At 50.1% G+C, this 17,522-nt stretch overlaps 1 protein-coding gene across 1 annotated transcript; it reads left to right on the forward strand.

Annotated features, from left to right (window-relative positions):
• Nucleotides 1-4,347: 4,347 nt before the first annotated feature.
• Nucleotides 4,348-16,670, forward strand: LOC120383490 (zinc finger protein 585B-like). Its single transcript, XM_039501654.1, has 4 exons — nucleotides 4,348-4,401; nucleotides 6,105-6,218; nucleotides 6,553-8,433; nucleotides 16,663-16,670. Exons 1-4 carry the CDS (start codon nucleotides 4,368-4,370, stop codon nucleotides 16,668-16,670), a joined length of 2,037 nt encoding a protein of 678 aa, XP_039357588.1. The 5' UTR covers nucleotides 4,348-4,367.
• Nucleotides 16,671-17,522: the final 852 nt, after the last annotated feature.

Genomic DNA, 17,522 nt, shown 5'->3' on the forward strand with positions numbered 1-17,522 from the left:
TCTGCACTTGGATCCTGCTGCTGGGCTGAGCCTGCTCACCCACACCTGGTGCGCCTGGCACAGGGGGCAGGGCCCCAGGGTGTTTCTGGGGCAGGCCTGGCCCTTGCACTGTGTCAGGGTCGGGTGCAGCCTCATTGCCGAGTCCCTGTCCCGGGGTGCAGTGGGGTGCAGGGATGCTGCAGGGTGATCTCCCACCTCCAGGCAGCCAGGGGCCTGTGCTCCCCACTGCCATGTTGGAGCCTCCACATTTATTTACTGACAAAATTTGCAAAATTTTAAAATATTATGTGCAGCATTTTTAAATGTTTGGTGCAGAATCCCCTCAGGACTATGGGTGCAGGGCAGCTGTGATGGTGGGACTGTGAGGGACAGTGGGGAGGTCCATGGGCGGGGGGTGCTGGGCGAGCAGTGCGGGTGCTGTGCAGTTGTGGTGGGAGGCCAGTGCGGGAGGTCACTGGGTGAGGGGGCACTGGGCATAAGGGTGGGGCTCTGGGCAGGGGGCAGTGTGGTGGGGGCCCGCCGGCAAGGGGAATGGAACGCTGGCAGAACAGCGCTGGGATGGTTTGTAAGCAGTGTCCTCTGCTGGGCTGCGCAGAGCAGGGCCAATCTCGCTATGCTGGGCCTCATTGCGCCCCACACGCCCTTCCCTCTGGAGACTGACCATCCCGCCCCCTGCACCTTGCCCCACGGGGGACCACGAGTATGTTTGACACCAGGCCCATGTAAAGTTAATCCGGCCTGCAGAGTGGGGCTAAGAGTTTTCCTTTTGCTTTTCCGACTGTGTCCTGATTTTTTTATTACTTGCTGTTTTTTAAATTGCATTTCTCCTCAACTGCAGACAAGGGTCAGGGAAGAGGTCAGAGAAGCATCCAGAGTGCAGGAAGTGCCCCAGAGTGGGGACGCTCTAGCCCGTGTCCTGAGTGGCCACAACCAGGTTGGGGGACGAGCCCCTCAGGAAGCCTGGGCCCAGCCTTGTCGGGGTTATAAGGACTTTGCCACACAGCAGAGGGGAAGGGGAGCCCTCGAGGTGAGACAGGCTCTGAGTGAAGGAAGAAGGAGCGAGGACTCAGATCCTTCTGATTTTTGATTCCACCCGGGGGGTGTTTAAGTCAGGAAAGTTCCCCCCAATAGCAGAACCATTTCCTCGCTTAACTCTGCGCATCTTTACTGGTTTCTCCTAAAGTTCATTAAGTATTTTAGGAAAAACATGTCACTCATTTCCCCCGCATGGAACGGTCCCTCCCTTCTGTCCTGAGAGCCTGGGAGTGGAACAGGAACCAGACACAGAGATGCTGCATTGAGCTGGGTTGATCGCTAGGACCCAGGAGCAGCCGGGAGGCGGCTCCGGGCAGCGAGCGCTGGGCTCCGGCCCGGCAGCAGGAAGTGACTCGCAGCCGCTGCGGTGACTCTGGCTCCCAGGCTCCTGGCGAGATCCCCGAGCTCCGGGGGGCGGCTGGTGCTGGGAGCCCGGAGCCCTGGCTGCAGCCGGGAGAGGGGAATCTCCAGCAGGGCCCTTCCCGCTGCTCCCCCCACCAGGAGCCTCTCCCAGGGCAGAGCCCCCAGCCCGGCCCCTGCCCCGGGGGCCCCGCTCGGAGGGAAGGTGAGAGAGACCCGCCCCCCCCCGGCACCCCCGGGCTGCAGGGGGAGGTTTGGCCCCAGGCTGCGATTCCCGCCCGGGGCCCGGGAAAGCTGCCGCCAGCTCCCGGTGGGGGCGGGGCGATAGGTGGACGGGCCCAAACTGAGTGCAGGGGGGGGCACAATCAGGGCCAAGGAAGGGGGCAGCAGAGGCCCTGGCTCTAGGCTGGTGGGGCCCTGCCGCGCCCCCCCCCCCCCGGTGTGAAGGGGTTTCCAGCCTGTCCAGGTTTACAGTCTGGTTCAGTGGCTCTCAGCGCCCCCCACTGTACAGATTGTTTCACCCCCCTGCCTGGGACTAGGAGCCGGGGATAAGAACGGGGAACAGCTGGTGGGGGGTGAACCTACGGCTGGGGGAGGCAAGCCCCTCCCCCCCACTGTAGGGGCAGGACCCCAGCCCCTGAGTACCCCCAATATCCCCTCCCCCACCTGCTCAGCATGTAGCCCCAGCCTCCCAGGCTCCGGAGCCCAGGAGGGGCACACGGCCCCAGCCAGAACCTCGGGGGCAGCCTAAGGAGAAGCCTGACCCGCTCCCCACAGGGGCCCTGCACCCATCTCCGCACTCAGCTGTGACTCTCAGCCGGCCAGAAAACAGAAGGTTTATTGGTGGCTGGGAACACAGCGTAGAACAGAGCTTGTTAGCACAGAAATCAGGAGCTCTCAGCAAAGTCCGTCTGCGGGGGAGTCCAGAGTCCCGAGCCCTGAACTCTCCCCGCTGAGTCCCAACCAGGAAACTGACCCCACTCCTCAGTGATTCCCAGCTGCCCCCTCCTTCGTGCTTTCTCTCTTTCCCAGGAAAACAGGTCACCTGGCCTCCCCCGCCTTTTTTTCCCAACACCTTAGGCTGGCTCCTTGCAGAGAACTATTTTCGGCCACTGCTTGCCAGGTTACAGAATTCTGGCCATTCTTTATGCCCAGGGAGCCACTCTGAAGCCACACCTGGCCTCTAGAGGTCTCTGCAATGATCACACAGCTGTATCCCACCAGCTTGATACTTGAGTAACACATGGGGAAACAGAGGCACACATGATATTCACAAAAAACATTCAAAACATTCCGGCTTCATCCCACCCCTCTGAGACCAGCCCAGGGGAACTTTCTCCAGTGGCTGGAACCCCTCTAACCACACCAGCCCCTGAGCCTCCAGGTGATGGAGAGACCTGGGGAAAGGGCTGGAGCCGGGCAGGGAAATGACTCTGCACAAAGGGCCCCTTTCAGGGACCAGCTGGGGAGTTTGGCCTACAAGGGGAGGGGCTCCCTGTGTCCATTAGTCCCAGAGCTGCTGCCCTCAGTGACACAGCCGGGTTCAACCCCCGTTAGCAGTGTCAGTGGCTGAGCTGCCTGATGAGAGCCAAGGCCCATGGCAATGGGGCAGTCGCCCGTTCTCCCAGGGCGAGGGAAGAAGATAAAAGGGAGAGCGGAGAGACTGGAAGGGCAGCAGGAGCAGGAAGTGGGGAGGGAGGTTCCCAGCTCCCAGCCCTGCCCGGCTCCATTCTCTGCACCCCCGGGGCAGTCAGCGCGTGCTTGGGGTGGCATGCTGCGGGGGGTGCTCTGTCAGTTGCTGGGAGGGCAGCAGGTGGCTCCGGTGGACCTCCCGCAGGCGTCCCTGTGGAGGGTCCGCTGGTCCCGCGGCTCCGGTGGAGCATCCGCAGGCACGCCTGCGGGAGGTCCACCAGAGCCGCGCAACCGGCAGAGCGCCCCCCGCGGCATGCCGTCGTGCTTGGGGTGGCGAAATGGCTAGAGCCGCCCCTGGAACAAGGGAAGGAGCTGAGCGAGGAAAAGCCAGTTGCTGACTCTGCTGAGCACCGCAGGACTGAGGGAGCCGGGGCAGAGCTAGAGGGGTTACAATACACCGTGGGGCAGTGCCCTAAAGTGACTCCTTTGATTCTGCTCTTTTTCCAGCGTTTGGCTCAGAGATGCTGTTCTGGGGAGGTGTAGAAGAGACTTGGTGGGGTTAGTTCTAATGGGGGAGGGGGCCAGGCCGGGGGGAATGAACTAACTGGGTTTGTTCCCAGCATGGCAGAGTCCAGAGCATCTGTCTGCAGGGAAAGAGCCTGGGGGGAATCGGGGCGTGACATGGACTCCAGCCCCTTATGAAACCTGCCCAATCTCCCTGCTCCTCTGCCAGGCTGAGGAATCACGTCCACGTTTCGCTCCAGATCCTCCCGTCTTCCAGGAGACAGGGCAGGGGAATGGCCGTGATGGAACCAGCTCAGGTAGGGGATTTTTAGGGAGCTTTTGGTGGTGGGGGAGGTCAGTTTTGGAACCAGGAAACACCCCCCTGGGCAGGGCTGGTAAAACTGACCAGATTCCCAGTGCTGGAGCCTGACCCTACTGGCCAGAGGCTGCTGTGAAATATGCAGGGAAGCTGTTGGGATTCCTGTCTCTGTCCCGGGCTCAGAGCTCTGCTTCCCGGATCAGCCTGTGGCTGGCAGGCGTGTGGGAAACTAAAAGATCCTGCCCTGCCCCCTCTTCTGGGGGGGACGACAAGGAGCTCTCACCTTCTCCCAACCCCCTGAAGCCTCCTGGCTGCTCTGAGCAGAGTACAGGGAGGATTCTGCTTCTCTGTCCCTCCTCCCCCTTGACTAGTGGGATTGTGGCTGGGGCAGCAGGTTCTGAGTGGGAGACTCTTGGTGTTTCAGATGCCGGTGACCTTCGAGGAGGTGGCTGTGTATTTCACCCAGGGGCAGGGGGCTCTGCTGAAACCCGCTCAGAGAGTCCTCTACAGGGATGTCATGCAGGAGAACTACGAGACGGTGACCTCGCTGGGTAAGAGTGTGAAGGGTTGGATCACAGAAACCCCCCTGGGAGCTGCCACCCGATGTGCAAAGACTACCCCTGCTCCTGTTTTCCCTGCCAGCTCAGGACTCCAGCACCCTGTCTTGCTGAGCCAGACACTCCCGTCTGCTCCAACACAGACCCAGGGGCTGAATTACTTGCCCCAAAGCTGCAGGTTTACCTGAAAGCAGCTCACAGAAGTGTGCTTGTGTTTAACACTCAGATGCCCAACTCCCAGTGGGGTCTAAACCCAAATAAATCCGTCTTACCCTGTATAAAGCTTATGACGGGTAAACTCATAAATTGTTCGCCCTCTGTAACACTGACAGAGAGATATGCACAGTTGTGAGCTCCCCCAGGTATTAATACAGACTCTGAGTTAATTAATAAGTAAAAAGTGATTTTATTAGATACAGAAAGTAGGATTTAAGTGGTTCCAAGTAATAACAGACAGAACAAAGTAAGTTACCAAGCAAAATAAAATAAAATGTGCAAATCTGTGTCTAATCAAACTAAATACAGATAAGATCCTCACCAGTTCCAGAATGTTCCTTCTACGGACTAATCTCCTTTTAGCCTGGGTCCAGCAATCACTCACACCCCCATAGTTACTGTCCTTTCTTCCAGTTTCCTTCAAGTATCTTGGGGGGGCGGAGAAGAGGCTCCTTCTTTAGCCAGCTGAAGACAAAATGGAGGGGTCTCCCAGGGGTTTAAATAGACTTTCTCTTGCGGGTGGTGACCCCTCCTCACCCTGTGTAGAATCCAGTCACAAAATGGAGATTCGGAATCACATGGGCAAGTCACATGCCCATGCATGACTCAGGACTTGCAGGTAGCAGCCATTACCCACAGGCTACCTTGAACATCCTCAGGTAGACTTATGTGGATTGGAGTCTTCTAAGCTCTTTTGTCTGTTAAGTTCTTCCTGATCGAGCATTTAACTGGCACATTCCTTTCCCAAGAAGTGACCAAATGTTCTAACTAAGGCTACTTAGAAGTCAAGCAATTATACAGCCAATGTTCATAACTTTGAACACAAACATGGTGCCTGCACACAACTAGGATGAACATCATAACCTTTACATGGATATGTTACATAGCATAGGTAGCAAAACCCTATTCCAGTTATATCATACATACATTTATGAGCACCCCTCCCCATAAAGCCTTATGGGGTACACTGTCACAAAGGGATTCCTGGCCCCTTGGTTATTGAAAGCTGGCGGCGGGTCTTCATGTCTGACACCGGTCAGGTTCTTCCCTCATCACTCTCCAATGAGACCAGGGTGTCAAAACCTAAGGCACATACTAAATCATCCCCACCCAGCCCCCCTAGTTTGCAAGGTGGAGAAGCCGTGTATTGTCCTGTCTGTGTTGTTTCTCGGTCGCTCGCAGAATCCCTCTTCTCCCTCCTCCCTGGGAACAGCTCCAGCCATGCGGAGGGCTCTGGGCTCCGCAGGGTTAGAAACAGGCAGGGGTTTAACACTGGAGCTGGGTGTGCATCACAATTCCCCTCACCTCCACAGATGTCTGCCTCCCCCGAGGGGGCTCAGTGACCATGTTCCCGTCCTCTTAGATTCCACATTCCCCGGCACAACACAGCTACACGTTCTGCCCACGGAATGTCCTTTCTGACAGATGCTCTCTCAGTCCTCCACTCATCCTGATCTGGTCTGATTTCACTCCCTGAGCAGGATTCCCCCTTCCCAAACCTGACCTGATCACCCGGCTGGAACGAGGGGAAGAGCCGTGGGTGCCCGATCTCCAGGCCTGTGAGGAAAGAGGGATCCCGAGAGGCACCCACACAGGTGAGGACTGACACACAAACCATCTGGGGAGTGAAGGAAAAAGTTGAGAATCCCAAAAATGAGGTATCAGTAAGTGCTCTTGGTTCTTCCTCATCTCACCCAGGGCAGGGCTGCAGGTAGCAGGTATCACTGACATCGTTTTCCACATGTCCTGTTCCCTGCAGGACTTTTCTTCCCAACTTTCCTTCTCTGTGAAAGTTTGGGTAGGAAGTGGAGGCAGAATCCAATTGCTCTTTCTGTGCAGCTTTAGTATGTTGGGTTTTCCCTCAGTGCTCTTCCTCTTAATTTCTCCCCAGCACAATAACTCCTGTCTGGATTGTCTCTCTCCCAGCAGGTGACGAGAGAATGAGTGAGAACGAAGAGGGGAATCAACAGCTGGAAGTTCCTGGGCATGGGGAATCACAAGGGACCTCTGTGGGAAGACCCCATAAGTGCTTAGACTGTGGAAAGAGTTTCATATGGTGGTCACACCTTATTTTACATCAGCGAATCCACACTGGAGAGAAACCCCATCAGTGCTTATTCTGTGGAAAAAGTTTCATACAGAGGTCAGACCTTGTTAAACATCAAGCATTCCACACTGGAGAAAGGCTCCATAAGTGCTTAGACTGTGGAAAAAGTTTCATACAGAAGTCACACCTTGTTGCACATCAGGCAGTCCACACTGGAGAGAGACCCCATCAGTGCTTAATCTGTGGGAAAAATTTCATACGGAGGTCAGCCCTTCTTATACATCAAGCAGTCCACACTGGAGAGAGACCCCATAAGTGCTTAGACTGTGGAAAAAGATTTATACAGAAGTCACACCTTGTTGCACACCAGGCGATCCACACTGGAGAGAGACCCCATAAGTGTTTAATCTGTGGAAAAAGTTTCATACTGAGGTCAGCCCTTGTTTCACATCAGAGAATCCACACAGGAGAGAGACCCCATAAGTGCTTGGACTGTGGAAAAAGTTTCATACGGAGGTCAACCCTACTTGATCATCAGGCAATCCACACAGGAGAGAAATCCCATAAATGTTTTTACTGTGGGAAAAGTTTCACACAAAGATCAAATCTTACAGCACATCAGGCAGTCCACACTGGCAAGAGACGCCATAAATGCTTAATCTGTGGAAAAAGTTTCATACGGAGGTCAGCCCTTGTTAAACATCAAGCAGTCCATACTGGAGAGAGGCCCCATAAATGCTTAGACTGTGGAAAAAGTTTCATACAGAGGTCAACCCTTGTTAAACATCAGGCAATCCACACAGGAGAGAAATCCCGTAAATGTTTGGACTGTGGGAAAAGTTTCACACAAAGATCTAATCTTATGGCACATCAGGCTATCCACACAAGAGAAAGACCCCACAAGTGCTTAGACTGTGGAAAAAGTTTCATACAGAGGTCACACCTTGTTGTACATCAGGCAATCCACACTGGAGAGAGGCCCCATAAGTGCTTAATCTGTGGGAAAAGTTTCATACGGCGGTCAGCCCTTCTTATACATCATGAAGTCCACACTGGAGAGAGACCCCATAAGTGCTTAGACTGTGGAAAATGTTTCATACAGAGGTCAACCCTTGTTAAACATCAGATAATCCACACAGGAGAAAAATCCCATAAATGTTTGGACTGTGGGAAAAGTTTCACACAAAGATCAAATCTTATGGCACATCAGGCAATCCATACTGGAGAAAGACCCCATAAATGCTTAATTTGTGGGAAAAGTTTCACACAGAGATCAAATCTTATGGCACATCAGGCAATCCACACAAGAGAGAGAACCCACAAATGCTTAGAGTGTGGAAAAAGTTTCATACGGAGGTCAACCCTACTTAATCATAAGGCAATCCACACTGGAGAGAGACCTCATAAGTGCTTAGACTGTGCAAAAAGTTTCATACGGAGGTCAGACCTTGTTAGACATCGAGCAGTCCACACCGGAGAGAGACCCCATAAATGCTTAGACTGTGGGAAAAGTTTCATATGGAAGTCAACCCTTGTTAAACATCAGATAATCCACACAGGAGAGAAATCCCATAAATGTTTGGACTGTGGGAAAAGTTTCACACAAAGAACAAGTCTTATGGCACATCAGGCAATCCACACTGGAAAGAGACCCCATAAGTGCTTAATCTGTGGAAAATGTTTCATACGGAGGTCAGACCTTGTTAAACATCAAGTAGTCCACACTGGAGAGAGACCCCATAAGTGCTTAGACTGTGGGAAAAGTTTCATATGGAGATCAACCCTTGTTAAACATCAGATAATCCACACAGGAGAGAGATCCTATAAATGTTTGGACTGTGGGAAAAGTTTCACACAAAGATCATATCTTATGACACATCAGGCAATCCACACTGGAGAGAGACCCCACAAGTGCTTAGACTGTGGGAAAAGTTTCACACAAAAATCAAATCTTATGGCACATCAGGCAATCCACACAGGAGAGAGACCCCACAAGTGCTTAGACTGTGGAAAAAGTTTCAGACAGAGGTCACACCTTGTTGTACATCAGGTAGTCCACACTGGAGAGAGACCCCATAAGTGCTTAGATTGTGGAAAAAGTTTCACACGGAGGTCCGGCCTTGTTAAACATCAAGCAATCCATACAAGAGGGAAATAACACTTAGATTAAACTTGGGTGTAATAATGTCATTGTATCTCTCTCTCTCTCTCTGTTTAAAGTTTGTGGTAAACTGTCTATGAACGGCTTTATGGATAATTACCTTATGTTAATTCATATAGTTTTAGTACTTGTGGTGTTTGCGAAATAGAAGGTTACTTCTCAAACCTATTGTTCACCCAAGGGCTGCCTGCTGTCGAGAGGCTGCAAAAGTGTCCGTACAAACTCTTGAGACCTGATCCTTTTATCTCCGATCTTCTTATGCTTTATTCAGGGGGCATTTGAGTCGTAAGACTGAGATCTCCAGTCCCCTCTGCACTGCCCTGATATTGAACATTTGGACATTGGACTAGAACGTGATGAAATGATTCTGAAAAGGACTCTTTTCAATTCTAACTCACCATCAGTGGTTTGAGCATTGGCCTGCTAAACCCAGGGTTGTGAGTTCAATCCTTGAGGGGGCCATTTAGGGATTTGGGGATTGGTCCTGCTTTGAGCAGGGGGTTGGACTAGATGACCTCCTGAGGTCCCTTCCAACCCTAATAATCTATGATTCTATGATCTCTCTGGTGAAACTGACCTAAGGACTCTATTCGTCTTTGTATGTCTAATGACCTTTGAGCCAATATTGTCTTTTCTTCTTTTAATAAATCGTAGTTTCGTTAACAAGAATTGGCTGTAAGCAGGTATTTGGGGAAGAACTGAAGTATCATTAACTTGGTGGGTGATGTGTCTGCTCCTTTGGGATTGGTAGAATTCTTTATATGATGAAGATTTTCAGGAATCCCCATCAGAATCTCAGAGGACATTTTCCCACATCAGGGGTATCATTAAAGACTTGCCTCTGTTGCCACTCTGTCAAATCAGTTATTTTGTGATACCATGTGATACCATGAAGGGTTTACAAAGCTGAATAATGCGTCATGCCTGTGCCAGGGAACTTTCAGTTAAATTAGCCTGTCATTAAAATCCAAAGTTATTACCCATTATACTTGACAGCAATTCCCTACCTTGTATTCCTGGGCAGCCTCCTCTGTGGGAACCGCCGTGTGAGCTCTGTGAGCCTGGGACAGATGGCAAACCAGACAGATGGGGGTTTGATCCTCTTCACAGAAGTTTCAGAGCCTCCAGGTGTTCCCCACACACCCTGTTCCCTCCTGCTCCTTTCGCTGCCTGGAAACAGCCGATTGGCGATTTCTACCATGTTTGCCAGTTGCCTGTTGGGCCTGACATTTCTCCATTGCACAGTTTCTGCAGGCAGGAGACAGCTGTATCGGATCCCTCCCAGTACTGGCTGACGTGCCTGCACTGCAGAGTGACAGCTTCTGTGAAATACTGCAGATAAATGGGACATGGAGCTTCCTCCTGGAGACTTTCCAGGGGGTTCTCTGCAGCCATGGCTCTCTCTGGACCATTCAGTGAAAAATGTACCACTAGGGCTCTGGTCCTGCAATCAGAGGCACCCCCCTGTGAGGATGAGCCTGCAAGAGGAGGAGCTGAGTGTCTAAGGCGGGATAGTCAGGCTTGGTAGAATTCATTTGTAATATACAATTTTGACAGATGTTTATTTTTAAGCAATTTTATATTTATTGATTTAAACTTTCACTGTTGCACAAAAAATGTGGGTTTTAAGCATCTCATTACAATTGCTATCAATTAAAATGTTCACAGTGGTGGGAGATTTGGGGCAGGATCAGACAATGTTTGGGTCAGTCTAACTATTTTATGACAGTAGAGACAGATTCAAAACGTTAAAGCTTCATTAAATAGAGATTTTCAACATCACATCAAAATATGCAAAATACATTTTTTTTACTGGTTTGTGCGTGCACAGTGAAATCAACACTTACAGACATCACCTGATAAAAGTCTGATCCTTCCAAGTCCAGTGATATGAAATTCACAGGGCAAAACCTAGGTTAAGCTGATATCAATGTTTCAAAGGCCTGATTCTCATGTACACTAAGGCAGCTCTGGCTCACTATAAAGAAACTGCGGTGTTTCCAACACTCATGATTTTATAATGAGTCTCATTATATGTGGTGTGTTTGTGAAAGCCCCAGCTCCTGGAAGCATGTGATGAGGTGAGACTCTTGGCTTTCCTTTCCTAAACAAAGGAAGTTGCTGGCTTTCTTGGTTGCAGAGGAAAACTTTAGGCTGCGCTCAGATCGCATTTTAAAGATCTGAGAAACCAGAAGGCAAATACAGGAACTCCTCACTTAAAGTTGTCCCGGTTAATGTTTCGTTGCTACGTTGCTGATCAATTAGGGAACATGCTCGTTTAAAGTTGTGCAGTGCTCCCTTCTAATGGTTTGGCAGCTGTCTGCTGTGGCCACTGCTTGCAGGGAGAGCAGCCCGTTGGAGCAAGCTGGTGGGGGCTTGGAACCAGGGTGGACTGGCTGCCCCTCATCTGCTCCCCCCTCCCATAATATCCTGAGCAGCCTGCTGGGCAGCTGCTATCAATTGCTGGGGCGTTCAGCTGTCCCTCCCTCCACTGCCATGTGCTGCTCCCCAAGACTCCTGCTTGCTGTGGGGGGGGAAGGGATGGAAGAGAGGGGGGCTCCCCCTGCTCCTGCCCCCCACTTACCCCATCTCTACAGAGCAAGAGGGACACGACAGGGCTCAGGATGGAGAGAACTTCCTGGCAGCAGCTTGCTGATTAACTTAAGAGGCTTTGCCAGGGTGCAGAGTACAAGAGATGCAGCTTCACCCTGGCCACACCCCTCCATCCCTTTCCACCCCTTCCTCCTCCAGCCTGTCCCTGCCCCAACCCCACTCCCTCCCGCCCCTCCCAGGGGCGCTCCCTGTGCCTGCAGCTGCTGGAGAGGAGACACAAACAGCCGTTCTAGCCGGCACAGGAGCCAGAGCACACTGAGGGGCTGGGTCCAAACGTCAAGAATCTCTTTTGATTTAGAATCCAAATTTGGGTCCTGACCTCAGTGCTTAGGGGCTGGTTCTCCAAGGGGCTGGGCACCCGCAGCGCCCACTGACTCCGGCTGCAGCTGCGAATGCAGGTGGAACACGTGCCCTGAACTCCTGTATGTCCAGGAGATAAACTGAGACACCCACAGTTAGGCCACTGCTGTAAATTTAGGCATAAGAACATAAGAAAGGCCGTACCGGGTCAGACCAAAGGTCCATCTAGCCCAGTATCTGTCTACCGACAGTGGCCAATGCCAGGTGCCCCAGAGGAAGTGAACCTAACAGGCAATGATCAAGTGATCTCTCTCCTGCCATCCATCTCCATCCTCTGACAAACAGAGGCTGGGGACACCATTCCTTACCCATCCTGGCTAATAGCCATTTATGGACTTAGCCACCATGAATTTATCCAGTCCCTTTTAAACATTGTTATAGTCCCAGCCTTCACAACCTCCTCAGGTAAGGAGTTCCACAAGTTGACTGTGTGCTGCGTGAAGAAGAACTTCCTTTTATTTGTTTTAAACCTGCTGCCTATTAATTTCATTTGGTGACCCCTAGTTCTTGTATTATGGGAATAAGTAAATAACTTTTCCTTATCCACTTTCTCAACATCACTCATGATTTTATATACCTCTATTATGTCCCCCCTCTTCTCTTTTCCAAGCTGAAGAGTCCTAGCCTCTTTAATCTTTCCTTGTATGGGACCCTCTCTAAACCCTTAATCATTTTAGTTGCCCTTTTCTGAACCTTTTCTAGTGCTATAATATCTTTTTTGAGGTGAGGAGACCACATCTGTACACAGTATTCGAGATGTGGGCGTACCATGGATTTATATAAGGGCAATAATATATTCTCAGTCCTATTCTCTATCCCCTTTTTAATGATTCCTAACATCCTGTTTGCTTTTTTGACCGCCTCTGCACACTGCGTGGACATCGTCAGAGAACTATCCACAATGACACCAAGATCTTTTTCCTGACTCGTTGTAGCTAAATTAGCCCCCATCATGTTGTATGTATAGTTGGGGTTATTTTTTCCAATGTGCATTACTTTACATTTATCCACATTACATTTTGTTGCCCAATCACTTAGTTTTGTGAGATCTTTTTGAAGCTCTTCACAATCTGCTTTGGTCTTAACTATCTTGAGCAGTTTAGTATCATCTGCAAACTTTGCCACCTCACTGTTTACCCCTTTCTCTAGATCATTTATGAATAAATTGAATAGGATTGGTCCGAGGACTGACGCTTGGGGAACACCACTAGTTACCCCTCTCCATTCTGAGAATTTACCATTAATTCCTACCCTTTGTTCCCTGTCCTTTAACCAGTTCTCAATCCATGAAAGGACCTTCCCTTTTATCCCATGACAGCTTAATTTACGTAAGAGCCTTTGGAGAGGGACCTTGTCAAAGGCTTTCTGGAAATCTAAGTACACTATATCCACCGGATCCCCCTTGTCCACATGTTTGTTGACCCCTTCAAAGAACTCTAATAGATTAGTAAGACATGATTTCCCTTTACAGAAACCATGTTGACTATTGCTCAAGAGTTTATGTTTTTCTCTGTGTCTGACAATTTTATTCTTTACTATTGTTTCAACTAATTTGCCCGGTACCGACGTTAGACTTACCGGTCTGTAATTGCCGGGATCACCCCTAGAGCCCTTTTAAAATATTGGTCTTACTGATCTGCCCATTAACAGCAGGACGTGGCTAGGTCTCGTAAGTCACTGTTTATACTTGTTCACTGCTCGGTCCCATGATTGTAAGCAGCAGAGGTGCTGACCCCATGGGTGCTCCGGAGCTCAACCCCCACAGAAATAACAGGGCAAAGCGGGGGTGGAGCACCCCCAGGGAAAAAATAAAAGTCTGCACCTATGGTAAGCAGAGACCTAGCAGCGAAAGGCCTATGTTATATCCCCAGTGTCTACAAGCAGCCAGTCCCCCAGGGATGTAACAAGTTCATAATCTTTCCCACGGGACGGGTAAATCCACCATTTTGTTCACAGGGCGAGAACCTCAAGGTTAACTTGAACAAAGTGAAAGTAGCAGAAATGTGGCTCCTGTCCACACTGTGCTGAGAGGAGACGTGGCTTTCACCTGGTGTCCAACCCCTGCCCAGTCTCAAGAAGCGTGAGGGGGAGTGAGAAGGAGCCACGTGTCTGGGCGAGGTGCCTCTGACGGCCTAGAGGGGAAAAAGAGAGAAAAGAGCGCTCGGACTAATACGTCACACGGGGGGTGGGGCTGTAGGACTCTGGGATACAGGGCAATTGCTCTGTGCATGGTAAGTTAGATCCTCCTTCCAGCAAATGCAGAATGAGGGAAGGGATCAGAGTTTGCAGCAGCAGCAGCGGATGAGATTTCAGCAAACCACGTGCTGGCAGTTGTGGAATCCAATCTGTGAAAGGCCCCAGCCCAGCAGAGCACCTGGATACAGGTGTTATCAATGCAGCTCTCAGCACACTGGGGAGTTCTGCATAAAAATGGCTGGCTGGGTCCGGCCCACTGAACTCCAAGCCAGCACCAGCCTATGACTGTGCTGACAACGCTGAGTGCAGGACTGAGAATCAGGCAGTGGCTCCCTAAGGGTTGCCCCGAGGTCTGAGGATAAACCAACCTGTCCTGGGAATGGAAAGGGGGAGGCAGACTACACAGTGATGATGATTGTGAAGCTTGGTTGAGGTGGAGGAGTCAGAGGGTGGGATATTTCCCTTACTGCTAAATGATGAACTAGCAATTGGCTGAGCCCTCAAGGGTTAACTCTCTCACTCTGCAAGGCAGCAGGAATGGAGGGAGATATGTGCATTTCCCTTAAGTATGCTACCTTGTTAATTAGATCAGCTTGCTGAGACTGCAGCCCTGGTGTGTGTCCCCTGCTCTATGGAAGATGGGATAAGCAGGGTGCAGGAGGGAGGGGGCACCCTGACATTAGCCCCCCTCTTCCTTCCCTCCCCCGCCCGGCACAGCAAGCAGGAGTCTCGGGGAGCAGCTCCAAGGCAGAGGGCAGGAGTAGCACATGGCAGTGGGGGCAGGGACACAGCTGAACTGCAGGCAGCTGCTGCACAGGAAACTTAGGGGAGTGGGGAGCTGATAGTGGGGCTGCCGGTCCACCCTGGTTCCAAGCCCCCACCAGCTCGCTCCAATGGGCTGCTCTTCCTGCAAGCAGTAGACAAAGCAGGCGGCTGCCAAATGACGTTAGCAGGGAGCATTGCACAACTTTAAATGAGCATGTTCCCAAATTGATCAGCAATGTAACAATGAAACAACATTAACGGGGACGACTTTAAGTGAGTATTTACTGTATATTGATTTCAATTACAACACAGAATACAAAATGTACAGAGATCCCTTTATTTTTTTAATTACAAGTATTTGCACTTTAAAACACCCCCAAAAGAAATGGTATTTTTCAATTCACCTATTACAAGCACTGTTGTGCAATCCCTTTATCATGAACGCTGAACTTACAAATGTAGAATTATGTAAAAAAACCTGCATTCAAAAATAAAACAATGTAAAATTTCAGAGTCCGTAATTCCACTCAGTTTTACTTCTTCTTCACCCAATGGCTTAAACAAACAAGTTAGTTTCCATTTGCAGGCAATAATACTGCAAGTGAGAAGAGGCAATCTTATGACACTGTTGCCGGAGTTGCAAGATATTTACATGCCAGATGTGTTAAAGATTCCTATGTCCCTTCATGCTTCAACCACTGTTGCTTAACTTCCCTTCCCCTGGCCTGTTTTACCTGCTGCCCATGCTCAGACCAGAGCTGATCATTCTTCAGCTTTTCAGATTCTTCTAGGGTCTGTGGAGAAATTTTTCATCTGACACTAGGGGTGCCAATTCTCCTGGAGTGACCACCATTTGTGGCAATGGCATCTGGTCCGGGAGAGTTGGAAATCTTATCTGCCAGGGAAATCCCCTCTGGCTGGTGTTTCCCATTTGCCTGCCTCCTGCTGAAGGCGAGTCAATTAGCATTTATTTATTTTTTGAGCTTATCCCACAGACATAGCTGCTGTTGCCCATTGAGGTGGATTAAGTAACTCTCCTGCTGAGGCAGTACAGAAGACTGCTCCCTATGGGAATGTGCTACTTATGGTGAAGTGAGCATGCTCAGTAACATCTGCTGAAGCCACTGCCCTTCACCCTGCCCTTACTAAGTGTAAGATTGTGCTGAGTGCTTTTAACAGTGTTAGGATATAGGTATTCAGGCCTGTCTGCAAAGGCCTATACTTTAAGAATTTAGGTGTATTCTTATCACTTAGCTAGTTATAGAGGTATAAAAGAAAGAATCAAAATCACTGTCTGTGTCATGGCCTTCTTTTACTGTGATAGTCTGAGGCCTGGTTCTTCAGCTAAGCAGCAGCGGCAGCCATAAGCTGGGAAGTGTATGGTCACATCCTCACATTCCAAACTAATCACATTGAAATAAGGTGCTATTGGGCTGTTAGGAATACAATCCCATCCTGATAGTCCTGTTGCCGGCCCAAAGGGCCCGAGGTGGCAGCAGGGGTTCGTTGCCCGGTGTGCGTCACACTAATTTACACACCAGGGTGGAGAAGCAAAACCAAGTTTATTTGAGATCTCAAAGCAGGCACTAGGAGACACAGTATCTCAAATCCAGCGCAACAAAAACAAGCAATTTCCCCTTTTTATATGTCAAGCTGTCTGTGAAAGCCTTTTGTTTCATTCCCCCCTACCCCTCCCTTTTCAACTGCAGCTACATTAGGCATTACCTTATAGCTTGTTAGAAAAGTTCTCATCCGCATGTTTATCTGTTGGCCTTGTTAGCTCAGGCACATGAAGACTTCTCCCCCTTTCCTCCCCCGCCTCCTCACTACTTTTGCTAGTTTAAGCGGGACTGCAGCTGTCTGCTAAAAAGCTGACTCTCACATATTCTGCTTTTAGGCTGTTAGCATGCAGGTTGGTTAAAGTTCACAAGATGGAGTTACTGTGGCTCACTTAGACCCAGAGCAAGGGGGGGCTTCATCGACACTCGTGGTCTTCCACCCCCCCGAGTTACCTGGTAGCTACGCCCAGTGACACCAACAGTCCTGTCACCTCCAGAGAAAGGGAAGAGCCTAGAAGATGTAAAAGGAAACTTAGTTTGATCGCATCTTGTCTGGCAAGAACTCACTTATCAATAGACACAGCTGGAGAACCCTTATGTCTGTATAGATGTAGTTGTGAAATCCTCACTTCTGTATTGTTTTGTATGTTTATTTGCATGGTCTCTGTCTGGTTCGGTGATTGTTTCTGTCTGCTGTATAATTAATTTTGTTGGGTGTAAGCCAATGAAGGTGGTGGGATACAATTGGTTAAATAACCGTGTTACAGTATGTTAGGATTGGTTAGTTAAATTTCAGTAAAATGATTGGTTAAGGTATAAGCTAAACAGAACTCAGGTTTTACTATATAGTCTGCAGTCAATCAGGAAGTAAAGGGGTGGGGGGAGATGGGAACAGGGACTGGGGATGGGGGAACTGGAATCATGTTTTGCTAAAGGGGAAAATAGGAACAGGGGATTGGAAGAGAAACAAGGACACAGGCAAGGCTCTGTGGTGTTAAAGCTGGCAAGGGGGACACTAAGGAAGGAAACTGGAATCATGCTTGCTGGAAGTTCACCCCAATAAACATCAAATTGTTTGCGCCTTTGGACTTCGGGTATTGTTGCTCTCTGTTCATGCGAGAAGGACCAGGGAAGTGAGAGGGTGAAGGAATAAGCCCCCTAACAAACAGGGGCTAAAAAGGGGCAAAAGGAGCAAATT

Source organism: Mauremys reevesii, linkage group 15 (assembly GCF_016161935.1).
Source record: "Mauremys reevesii isolate NIE-2019 linkage group 15, ASM1616193v1, whole genome shotgun sequence".
Lineage (NCBI taxonomy): Eukaryota > Metazoa > Chordata > Testudines > Geoemydidae > Mauremys > Mauremys reevesii.